Raw genomic sequence first — 20870 nt, forward strand, 5'->3', positions numbered from 1 at the left:
TGGGGGGGGGGGGGGGGGGGGGGGAATTGTTCTTTCTATGCATTCCCTCCTTTCTGCCTCATCAGTCGGGTATTGCGCAAAATACAACTAAACATGGCTCTCCGTTCCGAAATAACCAGATTGTTGGTTCATCCCGTAACGGGCGGGAAAATTATCCCTACCATAATAGGACAAATGTGTTCGTCAGCAGAATCTTAAGTAACCATTTCCGGACCTGGGACTAACGAATCGAACAATGAACATATACAGCGGCTCACAGGCAGTCCACGAAGAAACTATATCGGGTCCACATCAGGAAGTGGGAAATATTGTTCTAGGAACAACATCACTACTGTACGACGAACATAACTCTGTTCTGAAATTCCTGGCTAGCCTCCACTATGATGAAGGGTTCAGTTTAGTGCCACAAACTGCGCCAGGAGTGCCTTTTCACTATTCTGGGGCAAGGGTCAGAGCGTCATTCTGTCGGGTCTCACCCCCTGGTGACTAAACTCTTGAGGGGAATTTTTAATATTATCCCCAAGGACTAGTATTCCCTTATATGATATATAAGTATAGTCCAACATTACTGAGGAATTGGTCACCAGCTACAGCTCTGTCCCTGCATAGACTTGCACATGACATGGTCATGCTTATGGCATTGGTCTCAGCACACAGAATTCAGTCTTTACATAAATCAAGGCTGGATAGTAACACCTCTTCTACGAGTAAAATAACTTTTTACATCCACGAATGAGTTTAACAGAACAGACCGAGATCGTCAGGCCTCATATAGAGTTCAGTGCATACCCAATAGATGATTACCTATGCATTATGAGACATTTGTTCTTATACATAGAGAACTCTAAACAGCACAGAGGCAATGAGATGTGACATTGCAGAATCAAAATTAGATCTGTATCATGATTACCCCATAAGAAGGGGCTATAATTGTTGTTAATAGTTCATCATGGAATTTCAATGTCGGATTCATGTTTGAATACGTTAAGACTATTTCCTCCCTTAATCAATTAAGGCAGTTGTGAGGCATGGACTCGTTTCCACGGCATGAAATCACAGAGCTTTGAAATCTTCACGTCGTCACTCACATGACTCCGAAGTAAAATAGTAAGATTAAACGAGAATTTACCAGTTTGAAGTTTGATTGTTATTTTATGAGGAATAATGTTGAGGGATTACATGCCCTCCGCTCCCACCCTCGATCATAAAATTCAACTGGTATCCTTTTTTCTCTAATCTTACTATGTTCAGGTCATTACTGTTATCTGTGATTTCACACCGCTGCTTTGAAGAATGACACGCATGTGTCCTGGCGGGTTCTTCACGTAATCCCTCAACGTTACTCCTCATAAAATAACGATCAAACTTCAAACTGGTAAGTTCTCGTTTAATCTTACTATTATACAAGACATACAACCAACACAGTTCACACAAACATCCTTCACAGTGACCCTCCTCCTCACTGTGATGGAAGGCAAAGTCTTGTATCGCCCCTGCTCTCCATCCTCTCCCGATGTTAAAGCCCCCAGCGGGCGATGGTAAGTCCCGCGGCCGCCAAGGTCGCACCGGCGATGTAAGGCCCTGCTCCGGGTCTTAACGCTGAAGCCCCCGGATGGCGATGGCAAGTCCCGCGGCCGTTAAAGCCACGGCGGGTGATGTCAGGCCCCGCTCCGGGTCGCCTTCAACCCCGCAACTCGGGCGGGAGAAGCTGCCGAAATGACTCTAAGGCTCCATGGAATGTTTCTTTTATTCATTAAAAACACGTTACATCCCCCACCAAGAGAGATATCTGTTGTTTGGACACCATTTATATTTTAACAATATTTGTCCCAATATATTTGGAAAGCAATGTTCATGGGCATACTTAGTTCAGTTCCGTTCAGCTTATTGTCACGTGTACCGAGGTACAGTGAAAAGCTTTTGTTTCATGCTAACCAGTCAGCGGAAAGATTACAATAGAGCCATTTACAGTGTATAGATCCATGATAAGGAAATAACGTTTAGTGCAAGCTAAGGCTGATCAAGGATAGTCCGAGGGTCATTAATGAGGTAGATAGTAGTTCAGCGCTGCTCTCTGTTTGTGGTAGGATGATTCAGTTGCCTGATAACAGCTATTTCTCAACATCAGTGTTACTCACCTTAGCAGCATCAGAAATAGTGTCCCAGTTTCCTCCTGTCAGAGCATATTTCCCACTTCCAATGCGTGCCAGGATTTCTTCTGGAGTATCGTCAGGCCCATTTGCAAAGGGTGTGAATCTAATTGAAAGTGAAGAGAATAATTCAACCAATAGATGGCGCTGTGCACAGGAAGGCACTGCAGATGTCAAGTGGTTTAAGCCGATCACAGACACAAAAAGCTGGACTAACCCAGCGGGTCTGACAGAATCTCTGGAGAAAAGGAATAGGTGACGTTTCGGGTCGAGACTCCACTGAAGGAGGGATGCTGTCTGACCCGCTGAGTTACTCCAGCTTTTTGTGTCTATTTTCAATAGATGACACTCACATGTTTATTTAGTGAACAATAGAGGAAATACCAGAATTAAAGCAATCTATTGGAGGGAGGAAGGAACTGCAGATGCTGGTTTACACCAAAGAAAGACAATCTATCCAGAGATGCTGCCTGTCCCGCTGAATTACTCCAGCATTAGTGTCTATCTTCAGAGTAACCTAATAGAATATTTAAGCCAATAAATAGATGTTTTATTGCACCTTTCCTGATATTATACAAATTATTAAACCAATTATTTATAAACAACTATATTTACAGGACCTACCTTATGGATATGAGCTGAAACGAACTATTGCAATGGTGTATCCAACAATATAATTTATGTTTGGGCATTAATAGGGCAGCACAGAGGCACAGCAGTATAGTTGCTACCTTGCAGCACCTACAGCATCGGAGACCTGGGTTCGATCCCGATTACGGGTGCTGTCTGTACGGAGTTTGTACATTCTCCCAGTTCCTTACATTCCTTACAGACAAGCACCCGAAGCCATGATCAAACCGGGGTCTCTGGCGCTGTAAGGCAGCAGGTCTACCGCTGCGCCATAGTGCCACCCTAGATGAAGACAGAGAGATCGAGAAAGGGGAGAGAGGTGTTAGAGATAATGAATGTGAGAGTAGGGTGGAAGTCAGTGGTAACGTTGATGAAATCCACAAGATCTGCACGGGTGCAAGGGGGCACTGCTAGCTCGGACATTGATGTAGCGGAGAACAAGTTGGAGGATGATGGCAGTGCATGCTTTAAACAAGGAAAGTTGAAGGTCAACAACAGAAAGGCGGGCATAGCTGGGGCCCACGCGAGTGCCCATGGCTACACCTTTGACAAAGAAAGTGAAGGGCCTGCCGCATGAGCATGCGCCTGCATGCGGCAAGGACGACCAAACCGGAAGCGGGGATCGCGCAGGGGTCGCGCAGAGGTCGAGTGATCCCCGTACAGGGCCGGTCCCACCAGCATTCATCTGCATGCGGCGAGCGCGACCAAACCGGAAGCGGGGGTCGCGCGGAGGTCGAGTGATCCCCGTACAGGGCCGGTCCCACCAGCATGCGCCTGCATGCGGCGAGCGCTACCAAACCAGAAGCAGGGGCCGCGTGGAGGTCGAGTGAGTGATATGAAGTTCGAGCGAAGTCCGCGGGAAGTTCGCGCATGACGCACGGCGTCAAGACGCTGCGTACGGCGTCAAGACGCTGCGTATGCCCGTCGAGGCGGTGCGTACGGCCTCAATGCGGCTGCGGGCCGGCAGGCCGGCAGGCCTTTGCCACGCGGAATTTTTGTACACTGTCAGTTTTCCGGTGCCCCGCGCGATGTCGGGACCAGCTCCGCACAACTCCATACAGTTCCGGCGATCGAAGTGGGACCGGCCCCGCAAGGCCGTATGGCTCCAGCGACTACGTTAGATCGCGCTTGCCCCATGCAGTCACATGCTCGTGGGACAGGCCCTTTAGAGGAGTCAAAAGAGACATTGTTGAGGGTGTGGACAAGTTCCACCAAGATGAGAGAAGAAAGAAACTGATTGGATCCTAAGGGTGAACTGGAGGGCCCTGAGACCTTCCTGGTGGGGAATAGATGTGTAATGGGGCTTGACGTCCATTGTAAAGATGAGGCAATGAGGGCTTCAGAATTGAAAGTTATTGAAGTGTCAAAGAGCATCTGTAGGATGTATAGACGAAAATGTAGGTCGGAAGGGGTTGGACAAGGGGGGACAAGATAGAATCGAGATGAGATGGAGATGAGTTCAGTGGGGCAGGAGCAAGTAGAAACAACGTGTGTAGCAGGGCAGTCTGTTTCTGGATGATTGGGATAGAGACAGAAGCGGGCAGTACAGGGTTGGTGAACTATAAGGTTGAAGGCTGAGGAGGGAAGATCGCCAGAGGTGATAAGATCGGTAACGGTCTGAGAGACTGCGGCCTGGTGTTCGACTGTGAGGCCAGGGTCAAGGTATGAGGAGGTATCTAAGAGCTGGCATCTGGCTTCAACTTTGTAGAGGTCAGCCTGCCTGACTACAATGGCACCTTCCTTCGACGGCGGGCTTAATAATGGGGTTGTTGATGAATGAGCGCAGGGCTGCGCGTTCAGAGGAGGTGAAATTGGAGTGGGTAAGGGGAGTGGAAACGTCAAGATGGCTGATGTCCATTGGCAGTTGGAAATCGGAAGGTTCAACTAGAATGTTGGCAAGGGGAGTCCATGAGGAGGGGGAGGAATGTTGGAGACGGGGGAAGGGGTCATCACCGGGAGGCGAGCATTCCTTGCAAGAGAAATATGCCCGGAGGCGAAAAAAGTGATGGAAGGTGATGGAAGAAGAGCTCAACATCGCGTGGGGTTCAGAACTCGTTTAGGAGTGGGCATAGGGATATAAAAGGTAAGGCCTCTGCTGAGTACCGACCGTGTGCTTATGGAACCTGCCTGCATTTTCAAACACATTGCCTATATGCCACTTCATCCTCATCACCACTGTCCAAGCCCCATTCCAGGGAGATGAGATCTACCACCCTGGTGATGATGAAACCACACAAAATGGACAATGGTCAGTAGAGAGCGTGGTGGTGGCTTCATTCCCAACTAAATCACACCCTCCTGGAGAACAGCTACATGTTATGTTTCAGCTTCCTTACCCTGCCAGCATTGTGTAGAGCAGAATCCCTAAACTCCACATGTCACAGGCTGCATCATATCCCTGCCTCTTGAGAACCTATAGCAGAAAGAAGTTATAGATACACATGTTGAGGCAATACAACACATCATTATTAAAAAAAACGAAGTCAATGTTATTCTGTTGTTTTAGAAATGAAGTAGAATAATCCAGGATATTGTATACGAGTCAATCAATTATTTGAGGAGTTGAATTAAGGTGATTTATGAGGGTGAGACAGTGGATGTTGTCTACATGGATTTTAGGAAGGCATTTGATAAAGTCCATGATGGCAGACTGATCCAGAAGATTAAGATGCATGATGACTTGGTTGTTCATAAGACTGTAAGTGATAGGAGTAGAATTAGGCCATTCGGCACATCAAGTCTACTCCACCATTCAAACATGGCTGATCTATCTCTCCCCCCTAACCCAATTCTCCTGCCTTCTCCACATACTGAAGGCACTCGATCCCATCCAAATGTTCTGAGATAGTTTAGCTTCCCTGGAATTTAGGATGAGAGGGGATCTTACACAATACACAATACACAATACAATTTATTTGTCACTTGAACCTCATAGAGGCTCAAATGAAATGTTGTTTCTGCAGTCATACACACAAGAAAAAAAGACCCAAGACACAACACAATTTACACAGACATCCATCACAGCGCATCTCCTCCTTGCTGTGATGGAAGGCAAAAAAACTTATCTTATAGAAACATATACAATTCTTAAGGGATTGAACAGGCTAGATGCAGGAAAAATGTTCCCAATGTTAGGGGAATCCAGAACCAGGGATCACAGTTTAAGATTATGGGGTAGGCCATTTAGGACTGAGAAGAGGAAAAACCTTTTCAGCCAGAGAGTCGTGAATCTGTGGAATTCTCTGTCACAGGCAGTGGAGGCCAATTCACTGGATGTTTTCAACAGCGAGTTGGATTTAGCTCTTGGGACTAATGGAATCAAGGGATATGAGGAGAAAGCGGGAACGGGGTACTGATTCTGGATGATCAGCCATGATCATATTGAATGGCGGTGCTGGCTTGAAGGGCCGAATGGCCTACTTCTGCACCTATTTCCTATGTTTCTATGTCTATTGTCTGCTACTGGAATATTAACAGACTGCAAGCTTGTGTAGTTCTTGTAGTTCTGATGCGGACTGGGATTCTGGTGTGGTGTTTATTGGCAAGACTATGTCCAGCCGCCAGCACTAACGTCTGCCTGCTGCACCTGTAAAGTCAGGTGTTCTTGGTGCCTGTTGCTGCTGCCTACCAATGCACAACATGATACCCACTATCCTCATCTTTGGACACCCTGTGCGTAGGGGAGAGGGTAGGGCTGAAGATGTCCTGGTTGGGTTGCTCCTGGGCCTGGCCAAGCTGGCCATCCGCGAGTCACGGCGCCAGACGGTGGAGGGCTCTACCCGAGCCGGCTGCCTGCCCCTTTTCCGGGGTTACGTCCGTGCCCGGGTGGGATTAGAAATGGAATACGCCCTGTCTACGGGCACCCTGAGGGAGTTCCGGGACCGCTGGGCTCCGCAGGGTGTTGAATGTATCCTCAATAAGGATTGTATCATAGTTGTATAGTAGGTTATTACATGTTTGTATTGTATTATGGTGGTGGGTTCTGGCTTGTTTTATTGTAATGTAAATATTATTTTTAATAATTGAATAAATATTTTGATTAAAAAAAAAAAAAAAAATGCACAACATGATTCAAATACAGATGGGTGGGAGGAGGAGCGTGGGTGAGACATAGTATTGCTGGGCTGGAGGTGAAATTTGCATGCCACATGTGTATTAAAAATGACTGATCAGGTCTCTCAAGAAATTCCATTGCATAGTGTAGACTAATTATACGCATTAGAATGTTTAGACCAGTATTCTCAGTGTTTGCAAGCTCCATCAAGGCATGCAAGATCAGTGGGTTTTTGATAAGCATTCCAGGGAAGTTTTAACTCCAGCAGCTGTGGTTAATAGTAAAGATGAGGGAGTGGGGGCTTGAAAGCGGAAGTCATTGAAGAGACGAAGGATGGGCAGCAGGGTGGAGCAGCGGTAGAGTTGCTGCCTTACAGCGCTTGCAGCGCCAGAGATCCGGGTTCGATCCTGACTACGGGTGCTGTCTGTACGGAGTTTGTACGTTCTCCTCGCGGCCACATGGATTTTCTCGGAGATCTTCGCTTTCCTCCCACACTCCAAAAAAGCACAGGCTTGTAGGTTGATTGGCTTTGTAAAAATATGTTAAAATTGTCCCGACTGTATGTGCAGGAAGTGTTAATATGCGGGGATCGCTGGTCAGTGTGGACCTGGTGGGTTGAGGGGCCTGTTTCCATGCTCTATCTATAAACTAAACTAAATTAAACTAAAGGGTCTCAACTTGAAACATCACCCATTCCTTCTCTCCAGATATGCTGCCTGTCCCACTGTCCAGCATTTTGTGTTTAAGAAGGAACTGCAGATGCTGGAAAATCAGCCCTCTGGCTCCTCCTCCTCCTTTCTTCTTCCCGCCTCCCCCCCCCCCCCTCCCCCCCATCCTACATCAGTCTGAAGAAGGGTTTCAGCCCGAAACTTTGCCTATTTCCTTCGCTCCATAGATGCTGCCGCACCCGCTGAGTTTCTCCTGCAATTTTGTCTCCCAGCATATTGTGTCTATCTTTGTTTTTATCTCTGTTCCTCTCTTCACAATGGTTACCAGACCTGCTGGGTATTTACAGCATGTTTTGCTTTTAATTTGGCTTACAAGGGGCTACACATAATGGAACTCATTTTGGCTCCCCAACCACCTCTCCCACCCCAAATACCTCCTCCTCAAGTATTGGTCCTAAGTATCCAAAATTTCATTTACGGAGCGAACTTTTGATGAAAATTCACCCGTAGCAATTTATAAAATAGGTCGTGGTTCCACGCTGCCAAGCGCACACGTAAATGAGGCAACATTTTCACTCGGTATAATTAAATATGACTGCATAACCTGGGAGCCACAAAGTAATGAGTTTGCAAGAACCTGATTTAATGACTTCCCTCTCTTGCATTTCCCAATAGTCTAAAAGCAGATTAGTACCGTTTGGACAAGGCCAAATACAAGTTGCTGAGCTGCTTTGTTTTATGATCAGCAAAATTAAAAAACCATGTCACTGATCCCTTTCTCGTGAGCTCAAATATTTGCCTAGAAATGTAGTAGTGGGCCTGTCCCACTTGGCGATTTTTTTAGGCAACTGCCGGCGACTGTCACAGTTGTGGTAGGCCGCTGAAAAACCGGTGACAACCTATGTCATCCTAGCCACAACCTACGACAGCACCTACGTCAGGAGAAGTCAAGCTACGTTCATTGGTGTCAAACTCACTGTCGCCGAAGGTTTTTCAACATGTTGAAAATTTAGCGGCGACCAGAAAGACGCTACAAAATTTTGCGCGACTTTTAGGCGACCACTCCCGGCGACCACCGGCGAACATCTGGCGACAAACTAGTTGCCTGCAGTTGCCTAAAAAATCTCCTAAGTGGGACAAGCCCATTAGAGTCATAGAGTGATACAGTGTGGAAACAGGCCCAACTTGCCCACACCGGCCAACATGTCACAGCTACACTAATCCCACCTTTTCACATTTGGTCCATATCCCTCCAAACCTGTCCTATCCATGTACCAGTCTAACTGTTTCTTAAACATTGGGATAGTCCCTGCCTCGACTACCTCCTCTGGCAGCTTGTTCCATACACCCACCACCCTGTGTTATTAACGTGTTTGCAGATTTCCGTGACACAATTTCCGTGAAAAAATTGACATTGAAGAAAATTGGGGATTTGTTGCAGAAATCGCAATTACTACTTTTACTGAATGCTTGACTGTGTATTCAATGTGCTAACACGTATAGATGGTATGGCTTGTACAGACACACTCAATGACAGGGAATGAAGTGGGGATGCTGCTTCCATGCTTCCCATTCGCACCTCAAGATCTGAGGGAAAGACTTGAAGAAATTCGTCATTGTGGGTCCTGTCCTCCCCATCCAAGGCCCATTCATTATAAACACTCACAGGAAGCAACAGAAACATAGAAACATAGAAAATAGATGCACGAGTAGGCCATTTGGCCCTCTGAGGCAGCACCGCCATTCAATATGATAATGGCTGATCATCCAAAATCAGTCCCCCATTCCTGCTTTCTCCCCATATCCCTTGATTCCGTTCGCCCTAAGCTATATCTAACTCTCTCTTGAATACATTCTAAATCTCTCTTGAATACATGCAGTAACATGAAGAATTCCCATCTGTTTTAGACCATTCTAGGTATTAGTTGCTATGGTTTTTCCTCATATATCAAAATACCATCTCGCTGTGCTCCTCAATCCCATCACTTAAGCAAAAGACATGGATGAATTGTAACCCATTTTGAATTCAGCTTGGCATTAAAATAGTACTGCAATATTGCTCCTATTCAAATAGTTTTAGTGGAAAACTGTTCCAAAGTTGCATATTTTTCAGTGCACAATATAGATTTATAGAGCAATTCTCGTCTATATAATATTTGAAAGGTAATTATTTCAGCTATCACTGAAGGCCAAAAAATATCTATTTTTGTGACCTCAGAGATGTTGTAAACTAGGTCCATTATCATTAACGATTACCCTGACAATTGAAGTAATTGACTTCAACAATAAGTATTGTATTCCAGTAAAATTATCTAAAAGTGCAATTTGTTAAGGATCTCCATTAGTTTGGGAAAAAAATATTATTATTGTTTGGATGCATTGTAGTTGGCTGTGAATCGGTTTATAAAAATGAAATATCTCATTGGGAGGCACGGTTGTAGAGCAGTAGAGCTATTGCCTTACAACATCGTAGTCGCGGGTTCGATCCTGACTACGGGTGATGTGTGTATGGAATTTGTACGTTCTCGCCGTGACTCGCATGGGTTATCTCTGAAATCTTTGGTTTTCTCCCACACTCCAAAGACGTACAGTACATGTTTGCAGGTTAATTGGGTTGATATAAATGTGAATGTGCGGGGATTGCTGGTCGATGCGGACTCACTGGGCCGAAGGGCCTGTTTCCGCACTCTATCTCTAAATTAAACTAAACTAAATTAAACAAAGAATTGAGCAGAACTGCCAAAAATTACATTGTAAACGTGTGTTAGTAAAAATGAGGTTGCTGCTAAACTTGCCAAACAAGGAGCATGCAAAGACGTGAAGCTTTCTACCTCAGGGGCAACAAAATTTGCAGTGTAGCACGGCGTCATTAGGAGACCATTCTCAGCTCGGAGTTGTTTTGCAAAACCAAAATCACAGATTCTGATGGATTCTGGATTTCCTGACTCATCGACATACAGAATGTTACTTGGTTTCAGGTCTCGATGAACAACCTAAAATGAATGACAAATCACAAAGAATGAATCATAGATGTTCAAACCATTTCATTGTACCTCAGTACATGTGACGGTAATAAACTAAACTAAACTACTGCCGTCTCTGGTAACGCATTTCAGGTATCTACTTGTACTAAGAGCTTTTAAAACGTTGTCGTGGCGACTCTTTATGTACTGCCCAGGTGAAGTCTGCTGAATGATTCTAGCTGATTGTGGGTATGCAAAAAAAAAGGATTTCACAGTACCTAGGTACATGTGACAATAAAGTATCATCGAACAGCACGGTGGCGCAGTGGTTGAGTTGCTGCTTTCAACGTCAAACACCCGTGTTCGATCCTGACTACGAGAGCTGTATGTAAGGAGTTAGTACGTTCTCCCCGTGACCCGCGTGGTTTTCGCTGAGATCTTCGGTTTCCACCCACACTCCAAAGACGAGCAGGTTTGTTGGTTAATTGGCTTGGTGAATGTAAAAATTGTCCCTAGTGCATGTAGGATGGTGTTAATGTGTGGGGAGATCGCTGGTCGGCGCAGACTCGGTGGGCCGAAGGGCCTGTTTCTGCGCTTTATCTCTAACCCACAGTCGACTAAACAGTTGAAAAATGCATATTCATCACCAATTTATAAAATAATATTCCTTGAGGAAAATTGGCAAAATTAAATACAAATATATATAAATGATGCATCCTTTTCCTCCTAATGTATCTCTGATATTTCAAGAACTTCCATAGGGAGGAGGATAATTTGTGACAAGAATAGGGCGAATATTTAAAGTAGATTGTGCTGGGCCATCTTTGCCCATTTGTACATCATTACGCTAGTTTTCAAAGTCATCTTGTTGAGTCTCATTGTCTGAAACTCGCTTTCACCTCACCCACGGCTAACAATGGCCTGTTTCCTATATCATCATTACTTTTTTGCATATGTTTCATTAATTTGTTCTATATCTCTCTATATCACCATCTATATCATTTATTTTCCAGTCCCCTCACTCTCAGTCTGAAGAAGAGTCTCGACCCGAAACATCACCCATTCCTTTTCTCAAGAGATGCGGCCTGTCCCGCTGAGTTTCTCCAGTTTTTGCATCTATCTTTGGTTTAGACCAACATCTGCAGTTCCTTCCTACATATGAACCTTTTTACATTTACTGTAGCTTCTTAACATTTCGATAGCTGGATACTTGACACCATAATCACAACCAAATCTTTAGGGTGCTATCCCTCAGATCCCTGGCCTGCAACATCAGCAGCAGCGGCAGCAGCAGACATTCATGTCCAACTCCCCATGGGAGGGGCAGTGTGGGAATACCCGATTATGATAATTGGCCGTGAAAATGTGAGCATCCCAAACTTGGAGCAGTACTCAGACATTCCTGAGAAGCAGTTGCATCTTTCCAATGTGTGTGTGTGTGTGTGTGTGTGTGTGTGTGTGTGTGAGTGTGTGTATATGTGTGAGTCTGTATGTGTGTGTGTGTGTGACTGTGTGTGTGTGTGCGCGTGTGTGTGTGTGTGTGTGTGCGTGTGTGCGCGTGTGTGTGTGTGCATTTGTGTGTGTGCGCTTGTGTGTGTGTGTGCATTTGTGTGTGTGTGCGCGTGTATGTGTGTGTGTGTGTGTGTGTGTGTGCATTTGTGTGTGTGTGCGCTTGTGTGTGTGTGTGCATTTGTGTGTGTGTGCGCGTGTATGTGTGTGCGCGTGTGTGTGTGTGTGCATTTGTGTGTGTGTGCGTGTGTGTGTGTGCATGTGTGCGTGTATGTACGTGTGTGTCTGTGTGCATGTGTGCGTGTATGTACGTGTGTGTCTGTGTGTGCGCATGCGTGTGTGTTTGTGTGCACTCGTACGTATGTGTGTACATTGTAAAATTGCATACATTTGCTAAGCACCGTTTCTAAACCTTTGTGACATTGAAACCAGACAGATAAACATAAAATAACGTACTCCTTGGGAATGTAAATACTCCACAGTCTTGGTAATAGTGTGGAGCACCGCGCTGGCTTCTCTCTCCGAGAAACATTTCTGCCGTAGAATCCGATCAAGTAGTTCACCTCCTCTCATTAGTTCCATGACAAGGTACAAATATTTTCCATCGTCATAAACCTGAATAATCAAAACCAAATAACATTTGATAAAAATAGAATCACACAGCATCAGACCCAGAATAGAAACGAGCGCACCAGGAGTAGGTCATTCAATCCATTATTCAAAAAGATCACGGCTTATCTTTCACCACAGTGCTCTTTCTTACACCAACTGCATATCTCTTGATAACTTTAACATCAAAAAACAAATTTCTCATTTGAATGTACACAGTGACTGAGACTCCATAGACCTCTAGTATAGAGAATTCCAAATGGGCATCAACCTTTGTGATCTCGACTAATGATGAGTGGGAGTACAGGAAGGAGATAAAGAACTTAGTGGTGGTGTCAAGACAGCAACCTCTCCATCAAAGTCAGCAAGAATATGGAGCTAGTTATTGACTTCAGGAAGGAGGTGGTGTACCCATCTCCACCCCCCCCCCCCCCCCACCCCCCACCTCTCCCTCCCTGAGTCAGCATCAATTGTGTCAATGCGAAGAAGGTCGAGTGTTTTAAATCCCTTGCGTAAATATGGGGTCAAGGAAAGATGCGTCGCAGCTTGGTTTGGCAACAGTTCTGCCTAAGGCTGTAAGAAATCGCAGAGAGTTATGGATTTGGCCCAGTCTATCACACAGATTAACTCCATCTACATTTCATGCTGCCTCTGGAGAGAACCAACATAATCAAAGGACATTTACATCCTTGTCACTCCCTCTTCTCCCCTCACCTGGCGGAAATAAGATGCAAAAACCTAAAAGCTCAAACCACCAGGTTCGGGAGCAGCTGCTTCCTGCTGTGTTGAGATTATTGACTGGCCCTCCCATCAGCCAGGCTATAGTTCCAATCTTAATTGGCTTGGTAAAATTGCAGGTTTTCCCTAGTGTGTGTCGGATGGTGTTAGTATGCGGGGGTCGCAGGTCAGCATAGACCCGGTGGGCCGAAGGGCCTGTTTCCACACTGTATCTCTAAACTAAACTAAACTAAAAATAAAATTGGCAGAGACAAAATGCAACGAGACGACCTCCTTCAATATCATAAGGAAATATGCTGAAATGAGAATGATGTCTTTCTTTTGATTGACTCATGCTCAAAGAAAGATCTTGCGTGGGTTTTACTCCAAGATCTACAGTTTCCTCCCACACTCCAAAGACGTACAGATTTGTAGGTTAATTGGCTTGATGTAAATGTAAAACTGTCCCGAGTGGGTGTTAATGTGTGGGCCGAACGGCCTGTTTCTGCGCTGTATCTCTGAACTCAAATAAATTAAACCGATCAAAATCCAGTTTTAATAAATGCTTATGATGAGGGATATGGGAGAAAAATAATTTGGTCATGCCTCATACATAAATGTTAACAAATGTCAGAGTGTGCCCTGTTTATTGCTGTGAAATAACAATGTGACTAATCTACTCACATCCTTCAAGGTGATAATATTTGGATGCTGTCCGTATCGCAGTAAAATTTCAATTTCCTCTGATGGATCTCTTTTGCTTTTATCAATAATCTAGGAATAACAAAGTAAGAGCATTATTAATCGCGTCCATTAAAAAAAAAAACAATCTGAAAATCCTCTGTGTCTTGGAGGGGAGGATGCTCCTCAAACTGCGGAGTATCTTGGACAATACAGCTCACCCCCTCCATGACACAATGGTCAACCTGAGGAGCACCTTCAGCAACAGACTGGTTCCGCCGAGATGCAGCACAGAACGCCACAGGGCACCCTTCTTCCCTGTGGCTATCAAACTGTACAACTCCTCTCCCGTCTGTCATGGGGCAGACTGACTCCTCTCCCCCCCACCTCCCCAATCTTTGCACATCCCCAATCCTTCTCACGTCACTTATTTTCATATTTCATGTATTTGGTGTTTTATGACTGTTGGCAGATCAATTTCAAGTTCAAGTTCAAGTGAGTTTATTGTCATGAGTCCCTGTATAGGACAATGAAATTCTTGCTTTGCTTAAGCACACAGAAAATAGTAGGCATTTACTACAAAACAGATAAATGTGTTCATATACCATGATATAAATATATACACACATGAATAAATAAATTGGTAGTGCAAATAACAGAAAGTGGTTGCTAATAATCAGAGTTTTGTCCGAGCCAGGTTTAATAGCCTGATGGCTGAGGGGAAGTAGCTATTCCTGAACCTGGTTGTTGCAGTCTTCAGGCTCCTGTACCTTCTACCTGAAGGTAGCAGGGAGATGAGTGTGTGGCCAGGATGGTGTGGGTCTTTGATGATACTGCCAGCCTTTTTGAGGCAGCGACTGCGATAAATCTCCTCGATGGAAGGAAGGTCAGAGCCGTTATGGTATAAATAAAGTTTGGTATACCCTCTTGGTATAAATAAAGTTCTATCGTATCATTTCATAGAAAGATAGAAACATAGAAACATAGAAAATAGGTGCAAGAGGAGGACATTCGGCCCTTCGAGCCAGCACCGCCATTCATTGTGATCATGGCTGATCGTCCCCTATCAATAACCCGTGCCTGCCTTCTCCCCATATCCCTTGACTCCACTAGCCTCTAGAGCTCTATCTAACTCTCACTTAAATCCATCCAGTGACTTGGCTTCCACTGCCCTCTGTGGCAGGGAATTCCATAAATTCACAACTCTCTGGGTGAAAAAGTTTTTTCTCACCTCAGTCTTAAATGACCTCCCCTTTATTCTAAGACTGTGGCCCCTGGTTCTGGACTGGCCCAACATTGGGAACATTTTTCCTGCATCTAGCTTGTCCAGTCCTTTTATAATTTTAAATGTTTCTATAAGATACCCCCTCATCATTCTATCGTATCATTAGCAATATGCACTTGGATTTCCCGTTTCTAATGTTTCTCCCTTTATATTGTCATACCCTGAAGAACAGTGATGTTGGTGAAGAGATTCAGTGAGTATATCCGGTGGAAATTTCACCTGGTATCCATGGTAACTAAATTCCTGCAGATCTCGGAATCGGAATAAAGAGAAGCTGCGAAGCCTTTCCCCCTTTGCTTCCACTTTGCTTCCAAAGTTGCAGACATAGTAGTTTAATAATGGCTGATGACGAGAGTCTGATTCGTTTAACGCATCAATTTTTAATGCTGTCCGCTCTCTACGGTGTTCAAATCTGCTTATCTCAGCAAAGAGACAATATGCACTCGAATTGGCGCACAGATACTTTGGCTCACTTTCCGATTTTTTCTCTCTAGAAAAATCGAACTATCTTCAGAAGATTATCAGAGGCCAAATTTGAGGATAAAAATCTGATGCGGTTGGGGTGGGGAGGTGGGTCTGGTTACAAGTGACTTCCAGCATTCATTAGAATTATTCTTGAACTTGTAGAATTACTCATAGTCTTTGATATTCCATGAAGATCATCCTATTCGATGAATGTTCATGTGATAGGAGCGGAATTAGGCCATTCGGCCCATCAAGTCTACTCTGCCATTCAATCGTGGCTGATCAATCTCTCCCTCCTAACCCCATTCGCCTGCTTTCTCCCCGTAACCTCTGACACCCAGCAAATGTGATTGAAACAAAATCTGTGACCCTACTGGATATGTATTACAACAATTACACACAATTAAAATGGGACATTTTCAACTATACTGAATACCATGCCCATTGTGTTATACCCCAGTTATGTTCTTTGTTATCATTGTCTCAGGGAGGACCCACCCTCACTGAATCCTTAAAATGATAAAACTGCTAAAATGATAGTCCTCACGTTATACCGGATTATATCAGATAGCAAATTATTTGTACAAACGCTGCACCAGAAGGTGACCCTTGGACTATCTTTGATAGGCCTTTGCTGGCTTTACCTTGCGCTGAACGTTACTCCATTATCATGTGTCTATCTATACACTGTAAATGGCTCGATTGTAAATGTCACTGTACCTCGGTACACGTGACAATAAACTAAACTGAACTCAACTGTACTGGAAGTGTAAGTATAACTAATCTCTTTGCATTAAATACATTGAGAAAGCACCACCTACACTAATGAGAAGAGAAGATTTCTCAACAATGAGAAGCTTTCCTGAAATGTGTCAAAATATGTGCGTGGATCGATGGATCCTGAGAAGGCACATCTTAAAAAAGGTCAGATACCACATCTGCTGGTCAGTTAATGATAACAGCATGCCAGTTCCTCAAAACTATCCTTTGGTATAGAAAGACTGTTTCTTCTCATTCAATATATTTAAAGTAGCTTGAAACTAAACAACATAATTGCCACAGAAGGCTGTGGAGGCCAAATCAATGGATATTTTTCAGGCAGAGATAGATAGATTCTTGATTAGTACAGGTGTCAAGTGTTATGGGGAGAAGGCAGGAGAATGGGGTTAGGAGGGAGAGATAGATCAGTTTTGATTGAATGGCGGAGTAAACTTGATGGGCTGAATGGCCTAATTCTGCTCCTATCACTTACGTCCTTATGACATAATCTATGAAAGACACAAAATCTATCGCTGTCGCTGCCTCAAAAAGGCTGACAGCATCATCAAGGACCCACACCATCCTGGCCACACACTCATCTCTCCGCTACCTTCAGTTAGAACGTACAGGAGCCTGAAATCTGCAACATCCAGGTTCAGGAATAGCTACTTCCCCACAGGCATCAGGCTATTAAACTCAACTGCTATATTTCCAACAGCACTTTATCTGTTTATTTATGTGTGTATATAGATATTCAATGGTATATGGACACACTGATGTGTTCTGTATTCATTTATACCTACTATATTCTGTTGTGCTGAAGCAAAGCAAGAATTTCATTGTCCTATCTGGGACACATTACAATAAACTCTCTTGAATCTTCAAATTTCTGGAGTAACTCAACGGGTCAGGCAGCATCTCTGGAGAAAATGGATGGGTGATGTTTTGGGTCTGGACCCTCTCTCAGACTCTTATAATAACATCAGCTCAGTGCTGGGTAACTCGACCTCAGCCAAATTCAAATTTGGATGTGTAATCTCATTTCTAAATGAAGTAAGAAAATAATCATCCTAGGTATGCATCAATGTCACTTTCAGTGACCCGGACTGAGTTGATGCCTTTTAAAATCTTCGGCTAAGAGTCAGAGTGAGTGCAGAAATCACTGTCCAACTCACACTAGGATCATGTTCAAATGAAGTGAGCTTTGCACGGATGTGTGGGCAGCAAGTGTGGTACAAACATGTCCAAATGTAAATGCATACAAATTCAGGACAGGAGGTGAGAAAACTCAAGAGGGAGAAAACTTGAACGAGTGGAGGCCAAAATATGGGGAGGTCAAATTCTGGCTAAGTCATAAGGTCATAAGGAATAGGAGTAGAATTAGGCCATTTAGCCCATCCAGCCGACTCCGCTGTTCAATCATAGCTGATCTATCTCTCCCTCCTAACCCCATTTTTCTCCCTTCTCTCCATAACCTCTGACACCCGTACTAATCAAGAATCTATCTAACTCTGCCTTATAAATATCCACTGACTTGGCCTCCACAGCCTTCTGTGGCAAATAATTCCCCTGCCCTCTGATTCACTACCCTCTGACTAAATAAATTTCTCCTCATCTACTTCCTAAAAGGACGTCCTTTAATTCTGAGGCTATGACCTCTAGTCCGAGACTCTCCCACTAGTGGAAACATCCTCTCCACATCCACTCTATCCAAGCCTTTCACTATTCTGTATGTTTCAATGAGGTCCCCCCTTCATTCTTCTAAATTCCAACGAGTACAGGCCCAGTGCCGACAAACGCTCATCATAGTTAACCCACTCATTCCTGGGATCATTCTTGTAAACCCCCTCTGGACCCTCTCGAGAACCAACACATCCTTCCTCAGATACGGTGCCCAAAATTGCTCACAATATTCCAAATGCGGTCTGACCAGCGCCTTAGAGAGCCTCAACTGCAGACTCTCCGTGGAAATCTCCTGATGGTTCACTGTCCTCAGGTGCTTTGAATGGGTGCAGACTGTTTCGCATGGTGCCAGGTGAATGCTTACCTTCACAGCGTATTCCACAGTTGTGAGTTTATGGACACATCGCTTGCATACTGAGAACGATCCAACGCCAACATCTTCTTTCAGCTCATAACCATCAGTGAAGTGAATACTATTCCCGTGTAACTGCTGGAACACAATTATGTGAAAGATGGGAAGTAATCATTGGATTGATTGCAAACTGAATGATATGCTTAAAAACAGTTCAGAATTTATCCAAATATATTTCCAACAGTAGTTTAGTTTAGTTTAGAGATACAGCACGGAAACAGGCCGTTTAGCCCACTGAGTCCGCACCGACAAGCAATTCCCGCACACATTAAAGGGCCTGTCCCAGTTTCAAGACCTAATTCACGACCTCTGCCGAGTTTGCCCTTGACTCATACTCGCAGCATGATCTTCACCAGGTCGTAGGAGGTCGTAGGTAGGTCGTGATGCTAGTCGTAGGTACTCGTAGCATCAAGTAGGTCGGGGCGTTTTTCTAGCCTGATGAAAAATGTCCACGAGTAAAAAAGGTCGTGAATAAGGTCGTGAAAGTGGGACAGGCCCTTAACACTATTCTACACACCCTAGGGACAATTTGCACATACACCGAGCCAATTAACCTACAAACCTGTATGTCTTTGGAGTGTGGGAGGAAACCAAAGATCTCGGGGAAAACCCACGCAGGTCATGGGGAAAATGTACAAACTCCGTATAGACAGCACCCGTAGTCGGGATCGAACCCGGGTCTCCGGCGCTGTAAGTACTCTACTGCTGCGCCATCATGGCAGCCTAAAGTAGTATCAATCAATCAATCAATCAATCAATCAATCAATCAATCAATCAATCAATCAATCAATCAATCAATCAATATATTACATGTCATTTGAACCTCCACAGCCAAAAAGCAAAGACAATTTCCTACAGACATACACACAATTCAATTTACAAAAACATCCATCACAGTGAACCCACTGTGATGGAAGGCAAAGTATTTTCTCTCCCCTGTTCTCATTTCTCTCCCGATGTCGAAGCCCCAGGCGGGCGATGATAAGTCCCACGGCCATTTTTAGGCTGCACGGGGCGATGTACGGCCCTGCTCCCGGTCTAAATGACATGAAGTTGGAGCCCCCGGCGGGCGCTGGAATGTCCCACGGCCATGAAGCAGCGCCGGGCAATGTACGGCCCGCTCCGGGTCGTTCCAACACGGGCTAGAGAAGTTGCGTTGCGGGAGCTCCGGAAAGCTGTCTCTCCACCCGGACCAGCGAGCTCCCGATGTCCCAGTCCACTGGACCTGCGGCTGCAGCTGGAGCCTCCGAGCTACGTGGTCGGGCCGCAGCAGCGAGTCACCACCGCTCCCCACGCTCCGATGCCGGCCAGCCCCACGAAGGTAAGTCCGCAGCTCCGCAGCTCCGTGACTGGAGCCTCCAGGTCATTCAGGCTGGAGGCCGCTCCCCGGTGCTAGGCCCCAACGACAACGGAGACCCGACAGGAAAAAGGTCGGGTCTCCCGTACAGGGAAGGGATTTTTACAAAGTTTCCCCGCCCCCCACATATACACAGTCAAGAACACTATTAATGTAGACACGACTATATTATCCCTATTTTGATGCACCTTTCTATACTTTTCGTATAAATGCCGTAAAATGGCTCGCTGGAAGTTGCTTCTGATAATTAGTGTACAATTAGGCAGCTGAAAATAACCCCTAATGTCATTTCTCTGCGGGTTCAACAAATCTTCCAGTAAAGATCTCAAAAGGGCGTGAGAGAATACTTGTGAATTTCGGGACTTAGGTTTCAGGTGCTCCGAGCAGCATCGCAAATGAATTCATTATTCTAACAATCGACAGCAGGGCGAGTCATGATCAAAAGATAATTTTTGATGTGTGCAGCCCAGCTGATAATCCATCTCAGTAAAAACACTTGAATCCAAGCACTGCAACTTTCATTGAGCGGTTTTCCTCTCGATTATTCTAATTGAAAATTCATTTGGGTAACAGGGCTAACTTGAGTATGTTAACCAAGGCATTTCCACTCACGAGAGGAATAAACAAGACACTATTACACAAGACTAGCTCTGGGCAATTACTTAGCTTGTTATTTTACGTGACTTCACTCTGCCAGTGATAATTTTACTCAGAGACACTTAGGTTTGGATCTTGGTGCAGGGGTTCCCACACGGATTGAAATAGTCACAATGAGAAAAAAAATAGTATAATTATTGGCAAGAAATGTTCTGGGTAATTTGAATGTCATTCTCGAAGGAAACCCAAGTAAATAAAAGTGAATGGCATTAGTCAAGAATAAAAGCCATTCCTCAGAATTAATATCAATGAAAATACAGTACAAGAAAAA

The 20870-nt window shown here is 44.7% G+C and overlaps 1 protein-coding gene across 2 annotated transcripts in view; it reads right to left on the bottom strand.

Moving 5' to 3' along the window:
* The window catches only part of rps6ka2 (ribosomal protein S6 kinase A2), a 209631-nt gene that overhangs the window by 22042 nt on the left and 166719 nt on the right, over positions 1 to 20870 (bottom strand). Inside the window, exons 14-19 of one of the 2 annotated variants that reach the window (XM_033025035.1) lie at positions 18538 to 18660; positions 13985 to 14074; positions 12431 to 12589; positions 10334 to 10495; positions 5117 to 5193; positions 2139 to 2256 (exon numbers count right to left, since the gene is read on the bottom strand). In XM_033025035.1, coding sequence (XP_032880926.1) covers positions 2139 to 2256; positions 5117 to 5193; positions 10334 to 10495; positions 12431 to 12589; positions 13985 to 14074; positions 18538 to 18660 — 729 coding nt within the window. Of the gene's footprint in view, positions 1 to 2138; positions 2257 to 5116; positions 5194 to 10333; positions 10496 to 12430; positions 12590 to 13984; positions 14075 to 18537; positions 18664 to 20870 lie in introns of both variants that reach the window. The other variant, XM_033025034.1, reaches the window with a different exon arrangement.

Source organism: Amblyraja radiata, chromosome 8 (genome assembly GCF_010909765.2).
Source record: "Amblyraja radiata isolate CabotCenter1 chromosome 8, sAmbRad1.1.pri, whole genome shotgun sequence".
NCBI lineage: Eukaryota > Metazoa > Chordata > Chondrichthyes > Rajiformes > Rajidae > Amblyraja > Amblyraja radiata.